The 10,416-nt window shown below is 39.0% G+C and overlaps 1 protein-coding gene across 2 annotated transcripts; it reads right to left on the bottom strand.

Moving 5' to 3' along the window:
- Positions 1-2,035: 2,035 nt before the first annotated feature.
- On the bottom strand, positions 2,036-10,351 carry LOC105429087 (urea transporter 1). Of its 2 annotated transcripts, XM_011641817.2 has the most exons (11): positions 9,598-10,351; positions 9,012-9,134; positions 8,522-8,641; positions 8,027-8,178; positions 7,160-7,307; positions 5,839-5,925; positions 5,178-5,325; positions 4,707-4,891; positions 4,473-4,628; positions 3,859-3,935; positions 2,036-3,222 (listed from the first exon to the last, which is right to left on the bottom strand). In XM_011641817.2, exons 1-10 carry the CDS (start codon positions 9,637-9,639, stop codon positions 3,861-3,863), a joined length of 1,236 nt encoding a protein of 411 aa, XP_011640119.2. In that variant the 5' UTR covers positions 9,640-10,351; the 3' UTR covers positions 2,036-3,222; positions 3,859-3,860. The 2 variants fall into 2 exon arrangements, with proteins under 2 accessions (XP_011640119.2, XP_088940700.1); XM_089084574.1 differs by lacking the exon at positions 2,036-3,222 and having other exon boundaries at positions 3,689-3,935.
- Positions 10,352-10,416: the final 65 nt, after the last annotated feature.

Below are 10,416 nucleotides of genomic sequence, written 5' to 3'. Positions count from 1 at the left end.
GTACTTAATTTTAACAAAAAATTTTTTTGGAAAAACTTTTTTAGAGAACTCGTTTCTAGTTTAAATGCGAGGGCGTAGAGGGACTTAATTAAAATTTTCTCTTTTATAAAAAGCAATAAACGATGGAGCGAGTGAAGTGGCTTGTTGGCGAGCATTATCTCTCTAGCCTCTAGCGTCAAAGCATCTAGAGGACTCAATTGGTCAGCGCATCCATATACACATCAATACGCTTTGGCAGTCGATTGACCATAAAGCCACCGATATTACGTGGATACGATGAGAATCCTAGACTATGTGAAAACTTTCCCGCGCTTTGTGCCAATGATCCTGTGATTTCGTCCGTGTCACTAGCTGGATCCATGAAAGTATCGAAAACAGCCCCGAGCAAACTACCCTTTGCCTTTGCATACCTCCAAACAGCGTCCTAATTTATTCGCTAGGGTCACCATGATGTAGCATCCAATCTGCTTACGTCGTCCTCAATTTTTCAGAGCAATTCTTCTTCCCAAACACTTAACAAACGAACTTCTCTCATGTCTCTCCGGAGAATAAAAAAGGGAGATGTAGCTATCTCTATATAAGGATACACGGTAACTTGTAAGCGGAAAGAAACGCTGAAACAAAGCGTACACGAGGGGGTACCCAAAGACAAAAAAAGTGACAGAAAAATAATACCATGCTTCCGAAAAATGAGACTAAAAATGCATCGTCTCTTATCCTTGTGATAATTCTTTCTGCGAAAAAATTTTTAAAAGAATATGTCTTTGAGAAATATCGGATTGCGCTCAAAGCGGGAACAAAAGTTAAAAAGAGAATGAGCTCGAATCATGTCACGGGCGCGAGCTTGAATCATCCGAATCTTTCTTTTTCTTAAAAGAAAAATAAAAAATTCATTGAAAATAAAAGTGATGTATCTGCAATGAACAAGAGATAGAGAGAGAGAGAGAGAGAGAGAGAGAGAGAGAATAGCAGCAGCAGACAGAGAGATAGAGAGAAGCAGAGAAAAGGAAAGAGATGGAAGCTGAAGTAGAATGTAAAAACAGATCTCTCAGGCGAATATGAATATTATATTTATCACACAAACATACACACACACACACACACACACACACACACACACACACACACACACACACACACGGGCACTATTATCACTGTCCTGAGATAATATTGCTCATGTATATTACTCACTACTCGCGACTCTTCTGTATCACATTTACTGATGATCTACATTCCTATCTCGCGGATGCTGACCAGAGGTCCGGCACAGCTCCTCTCGTGAGCCTACGAGAGGTCGTGACGAGGCACCCCGTGCACCCTCGCGCAGCACGAGCGCGAGGGTTGATCGAGCGATTAGCGTGCCACGCGGGGTGGATGCATCACGCTAACACCACGTTGCTGGCTGCCACTGCAATCGGCAGCACCCTCGACGAGCACGCACGCACACATATACATACAAACACGGTGGCGCGCACCCCCGACGGAGGGATGTCGCGTGCGCGGGTACTAGCGATCGCCCGAGTACTGGGGTAGCGTCGCGGAGCGGACAGGGTTGGTGGCGGGCAGGTAGCCGATCTGGCAGGGATGCGTTCAGCCCTACCCCTTCCTGCCGACGCCGCTACCACCACCAGTACCACCGACGTCGGCGCCGTCGTCACGCCGACGGGCAACTCTTCTCCCTTCTCCCGACCGGAGCTGGACTTTAAGGGTGCCAACGAACCGAGATGTTTATCCTTTAAAGTCCTTACTAGCTTACTCATACACATTTTTTTATTCTGCACGCGAACGCACCAGTTTCAGCGACTTCGAATGTAGGTTTGCGTGCTAATTAATTTAACAAGGGGTATATATTGCACGTTCCGCAAATTGCGCAGTCTCTCTTTCGCCCCGGATTAGACATATTCAAAGCCGAACTAAAAAGGATGGCAGTTCTTAAAATATCCATGAATCAATAGCTTTTACAGTATAAAAAGCTCTCAAGTATTGCATTTTAATAATGCGAAAGGAGATTTATATGTACAATTAATAATATTAATTAAATTTCAAATGGATTTTATAGCATATAACAAAACTTTAATTTGCAGCTTAATTATCAATATATAACATACTTATTGTCCTGTTATTAGTGAGTGGCGTTAATGTTCGAAATTAAAATGATTGGCCTTTAATTACTCCCGAAATGGCAAACTGCATGTCGGCAAACCGCAAATTGCCGGCGTTAATTTTGAATAGACTATCGTATAATTATGTGAAACTGTCCGTTACACAGTTTTCGCAGAGGAAAAGCCGACTTTGCGGAGGCATCTGGGCCCTGTGTTAAACCGGGCTTATCGAGGTATAAATCATTTTATTACTTGCTGCAACGGCGCAGTTATGGGGTTACGTTATAAAGATAGATCGTGGTACTCATACCAGACAAATCTGAAATTCTATATTTTAACAACGTCGTCACGTGTTAATGCGCACTCTTAATGCTAATGTAAGAAAATCAAGATTGAATGAATCTCGAATATTGAATCGCGAAATTAAAAAATTACACGCCGGTAACGATCGTACGCGAGGTACCAGAAATCTTGCTCCGCTTTTCTTCATTACCGCCCCTCTCTTGGAGAATTGGAGCGAATTGTGGCCGTCATTCCTACACAAATCGCCAGGCGTGCTTCTCGCTAGTTTGATTAAACCGAAGAGAAAGACCGAGAGATTGCCGAGAGAACCCTCGGGCTGCTCTCGTCTTTGTTAAAATGTAGAGACAAAACTCTCTCGCAGATTCTTGTCGCCGTCCACTCGTTTTGGAAAAGTTCCAATAAGGCTCTCGTCTTCATGCGCGGAAATGCGTTCGCCTTACATCTCGTGGCAGCTTGCCTTTGCGCAAAAGTGGGAATCGAAATCCAGTAGCAATAAGCAGTTGAGCTCCATATAGTTCCCCCGATGCAATATCGCTTCCTCGGATAAAAATCTAGCGATCGAATTTATAACCCGTGACAGCGAAAGCGTCGAAATAAATTTCATCGATCGACCTGTAGCTTCTCAGTAGCTCAATGAAGGCGCCCCGCCGAAAAAAAGCCCCTTCCACCAGAAGAAGCCCTTATATATCATCTTCCCTATTGACCGTTCCTAAACCGCCTACGCGAGATAAGACGATTAGCACGTACGCCATTATCTGGAAACGCGCCGAAGAATCTTGCTGGAATCAGAAACGTTCCTCTGGGACGTCGGTGCAAACTGCATACAAAAAGGGAGCGTACGTGCATGGCTTCAAAAGTGAGATTTTTTTTTTCTTTAAAATAAAATTATTTTATCAAATTAATGTTATTGCAGTTTTGTATAACTTTTAAAGATTATTTTTGAAGTGCATAACTTTTTTAAGTATTAATCTCGTAAATTTTACGTCACCTCATATTTTTTCGAAAATTTTAATAACGTATTATCTTTGTTGTTTGCCGAAAGATAACGTATCGAAAACAATAAAATAGAATTTTAGCGCTATCTATCTTTTTTCTGCCTTAATACAATTCTCTGTTTCCTATTAACATTCACTGATGCTTGAAAGGCAGGTATAGGTTTCGCAAGAATAACTTTATCTATTCCGCGCGAGTGAAGATTTCCTTTTCTTTACCAGAAGATAATAAACTTGCTTATTGAATTGACTCGAACCGAAGGCCATTGTCAGAAATATACGACGAGCTCAAACAAGTTAAATGAGCAGTTGTTAGTCAAGCATAAATACATTTGTATAAATATTTGAAAATAATAAGAGATTATTTTAAACGATTAAGACGATACAAAAACGTATAAAATTATACGTTTACCTATTACGCAATATTAAATTGTAATTATATGTCATTTAGAAGGTTATACCATTAATTATTCGATGAGATTGGTCCCATTTCGTCCGAACTGACAAGATTAATTTCTTCTACAGCATCTTCTCTCTCCTACAACAAAATACAAATTTAAACAATACATTCTAAATTTATATCTATGAAATCTAACTTTATTTTGTTTGTAATAAGAAGATAATTTTATTTTGTTTGCTGTTTTTTTTTTCAATAATAAATTTTGTAATTTTTAATTTTTAAATATATCTATTTCAATGTTTCAATTACCATTAATTGTAATCACGATACACGAGTCAAGTCAATAAATTAATTTTTTTAGCTTGCATTTTTGCCAAGGAGACAATTCGACCTGCGACATAAGCCGAGAGTAGGACGAAATCAATTTTCGTCCTTCTTGTAGGGCGTGGTTTTGATAGGTCCTGAGAGCCATCTTATCACGCGAGAACTTTCAGCCGCAAATCAGATTTCGGCGTCTTGCAGGATGGAATTTGATATAAGCCGCGATGATAAAGTACGCCGTTTGTCCCGAACCTCTATCATCGCGAATATAAAAATTTCACGTCTAAGGTCTAGACGTATGAGAGAGGCCCGCGACAGAGAAAGAGAGAGCGAATGAAATCGGGAGAGACGTACCTCCCGAAATGTTGCACGACGGGCGAGATAACGATGACGCTCTTTCTCGGGAAAGGTGATCGATACGGGCCATGGGAACGTCGGGTCCTCCTTGCCGTCGCTTAATTTTAGAAACAACGAGGCCGCAATCACGAACGGCAGCGTCAACACCGGTAACTGCGTTTGAAACAAGATCATAAAAGTCGGCGAGGCATTGCGAATTGATGGAGGGAAAAACAGTCACTTCAAGTTCACCTTTCCGAATACCGAATGTAAGGCGTACTGCAAAAGCGGGGTGTAAATGATCGCCATGGTAGTGGCGGCGGCCGTTTGACCGTTCAGCACCAACAGATTTCCTCCCAGAGCAGCCCCGGTCAAAAAGCTGTTGTATCCCCATAACCCGCTGTAGGCCGTGTGTCTGTCCGCTCCGAGCTCCAGACCTAACGGCAAATTTATCGCAACGATAACTCCTCGTCTTCAAGCGCTTTTCTCTCGAAACGGGCGCTTTGCTTTCAGCCCCCAAGAGAACGTTCACGTTGACAAGCTTAATCGCTCTGATCCATTAAACATACACTCGATTGTGTAACAGGATCAATAACTCTCTCATCTCTCTTCTCCTCTTTCTCTATCCTCCCACATCTTCTGTCTTTTGCGTTACATAAATTAATTTGTATACTTTTTAATTCGCGTATAAATATTGCTCGCGTGAAAATTAAATTTGAGTACCTGCAAAAGTTCCGCAGAAAGCGCCGAAAAATGAAAACGCGGCTGTCGTAGGGGAGTATATTAGCGATGCCAAATACATGATGGATCCAACCATCGCATTATCGACGGCGAAAAGCTGCGACGCGGAGACGACGCTGCCTCGTACAACCTGAAACACGATTTAACTTTGAGCGCAAGCACAAATAGATTTATATCTTCATTCATATACCTCTCGCAGCGCATTCCTCGAGCAACAGAAGTAAAGATACATTTATTCTCTTTTACTTTTTGTACGTCTCGCAAACACGATTATTCCGATAACGGCTACGAAAGGGATTTTTTCGTCAGCGAACCGTTCTCGATATCGCACAATAGTCGATAAATCTAAATTGAAAAGCATCTTAGTGACCATATCGGTATATGGAAAATTCGATGTAGCGTAATTAACGATGCAAACGATAAAGATTGAAAGTTTGCTGAAAAAACGCGTTGCGCAATAAAATTCGATCGTAACGTATAAGTATAATAAGCTTGCAATTTAAAAAAGTAATCGGATTCTGAGTAAGAAACTGTGTAACTAATGAAGCCCTTCGGGCAGTACTTGCCAAGATCCCTGGAGATGATAATATATGCAAAGTCAAGAATATAAAGTTACAAAAAGTGGAACACGAGTAAACTCTACCTTTCCCCAGTCGATGTAAACGTTAGTCGTGTTCTGCTCGTAGAAACCGGCGCCGTTCGTCGTCGTCGTCTCACTTGTTGCATTGTGCTGAAAACAATGAGAGAGTCTTGCACAATAACCCGCGCATGATAGAGAAATGCGCGCGGCAGTCACTCGGCGAGTCCAGAGAAGGTTCAAACTATTTTATGATGAAATATGCTTTACGGGGAAGTAATTTATGTTCCCGCCTCGCGCGCCTCGAGTTCAGCCGTAAATTTTTCTAACCCGAGAAAGAAACTTTACGCAGGAGACAATAAGAAAGACAATATACCCTTTTTCCACGCAGCTGCGATTTTTACAAATTTTCTCGGCTCGCAGGCAAATGTTCCTCGTTCGCGGGAATCGTGAAAAGTTTAACTAGGCGAGTGCAAAGTTAATTTTTCGCGTTATCGTGAGAGTACCGGGCGAGTAGCGTAGCACTAGGAAATAATGGCATGCTCGCTCGACATGCACGGAACTTAATATATATATTTACATATACGCAAAGGGAAGCTCACCCAACTGAGCAATATTTTCAAATATTCTGCTGTTGCAGCGTGTTGCTTGCCAACGGAAAAACGGCTCGCGAAAAAGAGAAATGCGGAGAGAACTTGCCCAATATTTAACTGAAACAAACAACCGGCGACTAGTTAGGGTGAGATAAATCCGAGCCGAGGTAAGTTATCGTCGGCGGAGTTGTTCGTGCCTGAGTTTGATCAATACAGAGAAAAGCCATGCTCCGACCCACGGAGGATAGCATTCTCCCTCGTGAAGGCACGTCAAATATGTATGGTCTGAATACTGAGAGAGCTTTTCCAAGCGAATTTTATTCCGCGCCGAAGCCTCCGTCCTATTCTCGTTAAATTTACTCTCATCCAGCACCGATACTCCAAAATTATGATTTTAATTAACTCAATCGTTCAACTCAGTCTTAACAATAAAACATTCAATAAAACATATTTTGGTGTCTCACAAATCTTACATAACAAAAATCTCTTTCTTATCATCAAATTACATGTGTATTTAAGAAAATTATTATTATCAAATAAATTTTTATATATTTTTGTTTTAACTGTTTTAAACGAAAAAGTATTGTTGTTGTTGTTGTTATTATTATTATTATTATTTTTATTATTAATATTATTATTATTATTATAAGATTTTGATACATTTATTTGCTCTTTGTAAATGTTTCATTATATTTTTATTTGATTTCACTTGACTAAATTCACAGTAACGCCGCGTAATGATATGCGTGCACGTTTTAATAATTGAAAATATTACGTACGTAAAATTAATTTACCATTGCAAACATTGGCTCCGCGGATGTGGCCACCATGTCCATGCCATTCTGCGTCGAGAGGGCGAAAATCAACGCGAACTCCGCCAAGTTAAATGGCCACGTTGTGCACGAGAATTTATCGCTTCTCAGGGACCGCGAGAGATAAACACTGGAAAACATTAACCGGGAGCTGTTGAAATTTGCGAAACGTTACCAGCCAGCCAACCGGCATAAATGACGAGTGAACTCCAGCTAACTCCGGTAATCCGGTTTGCCGCATAATCTACGGTCGCGAATTATTCCAGATATCTTACTTGAAATCTCAAGCCGGAAACTGTCACGATGCGTTTCGCGTTAGTTTCTATACGTTCATCCAGCTTCGAGTTGTCAAAACTCATAATATTACCCGTAACGCTAAATTCATAAAGTTCCGACTTGAGGCATTATAATGAGCGCAACTATGCTTATATTAATATACGAGTTATTCCCTCTGACAGTGCAACATGATTATAAACATCAATTTGAATTAATTTGCATATATTTTAACTTAATTAAACGTCGGCATCGCTATCAAGATGGTATTAATATATAAATATAAACATAAATATAAATTATTTATTGTTTATAATAAAGAGATTATTAAGATCCAAGATTATTTTATACAACACATCTCTACATACGTCTCGGATCGACGCTACGTGTTTATCTTTACTGAATTCCCAGAAGCGTATTTATCTGAAAGTGTTTATTACCTCCATCGTTATGAACTTCCACGTAATTCATTAATCGCACGATTTACTATAATTGAGGTATCACATGGTCGGCTTGTTATTCGCATCGTGGTATTTTGCAAATCTGTTTTGTAGCATGTGGGATAATCGGATATACCTGATTATTGTCGCTAAAAGCACAAGCAGGAGGCTGAAGGAGTCGAAACCTCCGTAAATCTCCGGTATCAGACTGTATGACATTGCGCCGACCAACAAGGGATTGTATACGCTTAATCCATTGTCCACGATGTCGTCGGGTTCTCGTATAAGCTGCAAAAGAATCGGAAGGTTCTCGGATAAAGGAAAAATCGCGAGGTGAGGAACGTGGCGAGCATTCCGCGTTGAAACCCTCCTCGGGGGGGTCGCTGCCAGGCGAAAAAACAGTGCCGCATTGCAGTGATTTTTCTCGGTGTGCACGCAAACGGTCCATTAGATCCGAAAGAGATGAAAAAGAGATAGCCAGCATTCGTCACGATGCCTCGTCGCGTATGAATAGCGATGTAGGTAGAAACGAGCATCCGTCTCTCGGCGGCGCAATGCGACAAAAAGTGTATTGCATCTTTTTGGCAAAACCGACCGCTTGACACTGCAGCTAATAATTAATAAAACATACCACGGACAGTACGAGGCCAAGGCCGGCAGTGGCTGCAGACAACGCCAATGTACCTGGCGATACCACACCCAAGGTAACTATTATCAGCAGCCCGCTCAGGGGATTATTCGCAAAAACAATCTGCAACGTTAATTAAAGACAATCGACGTTAATTAAAGATATATGAAATGATACGATTCCGTGTGCAGCGTGACGGGAAAGTAATTCTTACTTATAACAAATATCGGATTCTTTTTGCGCGGGGAATCATGTTCGGCAGAACTTTCAGAAGACAACATTAACAGCGAAATAATAAGATGTCTTCACCAAGAAATAGTAATTTCTTTATTAAAGATATAATGAAAGAAAAATTTCTGCGTTGCTTTATCGAACCAATATAAAAATGTGTAACTATTTCTTCACTAAGTTTTTTTTTCACAGATAAGTATAAATTATGCATATCCTTTTATTATGTCAGTTATTATATATAATGTTAGATTTTATCACTCACCTGTCCGAATCCACGCAGAAAAGCCTCAAGTAATTGCACTGCGTGCCAAATCGGCCGCCTCTTACGCGCAAAGAATTCCTTCAAAATCCCAAAATCACCTATGCACGGTACCCATGTTTTTTCCTGTTGAATTATTTCATTTTTTACACATATTTTTTATACATATAAAAATTTCTTACATATAGGTTTTCTAAACAAAGTAAACTTTTTCACGAGAAATTTTAATAAAAAATAATTTCTCGCAATATTCTTCTTTACTAAAGTTTCAATTCAAATTGACTATCAAATTCTACAATTAAAAATGCTTAGAGACAATATAAATTTTATTTAAATACTTATAGAATATATTCTCAAGCAGGCAAAAAAATTACTAACTTATGTTAAAATAAATATAAATGTATCGTGAAGAAAAAAGTATAAAGTTATGTTCGCGATAAAAACAATCTGTAATATTTTCTGAAGTTACATTAAATACGAACAAAAATTATCAGGAGATATCTATGATAAATCTAGACATTTTGCACTTTACATTCAAATGTTATAATGTTATAATGTTAAAATGTTATAAATATCAAGTAATGCTCACTTGTCGCAAATTTGCTACTGGTAACTCTTTCACAGACATCATCGCGTCAGCAAATAGTCAGCAAGGAAAATTACATGTGGGTAATTACATGTGATTCTGTTATCGTAATAACAGAATACTCCCACCCACGGAGTTAGTAGCAGTGGTAGCATACTTTGTATACATTTAAACAGCAATAAAAGCACGTGCTATATTTCCGAACATACTATATATCGCACTAAAACTGCAAACACTGATAAATGTACAACAGAAGTAGCACAGTCTGTCGATTATATGCGCAAATTACTATAAATAATTAAATTTCAATACAAATCTTGCGATAAGATAATAATTCACGAAATTTTATTGACTTATTACAAAAATGTCTTTATAATAAATGTGTGATTTTTGGAATATAAAAATTCTTTAAATTTAAAATAAATTGATTTTTCTAAAAACATTTCTTTTGAAACTGTAGCTGCAAGTTAAAACGATGTCCGAACAGAGACTGAAGCTACAACTATTTCAACGTTCAATCTAGAGCAGGTTTTACTTTCTAACGCGTACATTAAAACATGTGATAATTAGCACAATTTGCACTACTATAATTATCTATACCCTTGTAGTAGATACAATTACAGATTAAATCGCTTTTTTATAAAATGGATTATGATCCGTATATGATACGCTTTGGGATTAACAAATACTAATTATTACATTCTGATCCTTGCAAAAAAAAAGGAAATAGAACATAAAAATAGATCTGTTTTTGTCAATAAAGATATGCTCATATCTTGACACGTTATAATTAGATTGGTTTATTTGCTTTATATATGAGTA

Source organism: Pogonomyrmex barbatus, unplaced genomic scaffold, assembly GCF_055798465.1.
Source record: "Pogonomyrmex barbatus isolate J1 unplaced genomic scaffold, ASM5579846v1 scaffold9, whole genome shotgun sequence".
In the NCBI taxonomy this organism is placed as follows: domain Eukaryota; kingdom Metazoa; phylum Arthropoda; class Insecta; order Hymenoptera; family Formicidae; genus Pogonomyrmex; species Pogonomyrmex barbatus.
Note: the sequence above shows the minus strand (reverse complement) of the source record. Positions and strands in the feature narration are given on the sequence as shown.

Excerpts from the sequence above, each read along its gene's own strand:
- LOC105429087 (XM_011641817.2), bottom strand. The coding sequence starts at position 9,639 with ATGATGTCTGTGAAAGAGTTACCAGTAGCAAATTTGCGACAA. Across the intron at positions 8,642-9,011 it reads TTCTGCGTGGATTCGGACAG|ATTGTTTTTGCGAATAATCC; the intron begins GTGAGTGATAAA and ends TTAACGTTGCAG. Across the intron at positions 4,892-5,177 it reads TTTCTGCGGAACTTTTGCAG|GTCTGGAGCTCGGAGCGGAC; the intron begins GTACTCAAATTT and ends ATTTGCCGTTAG.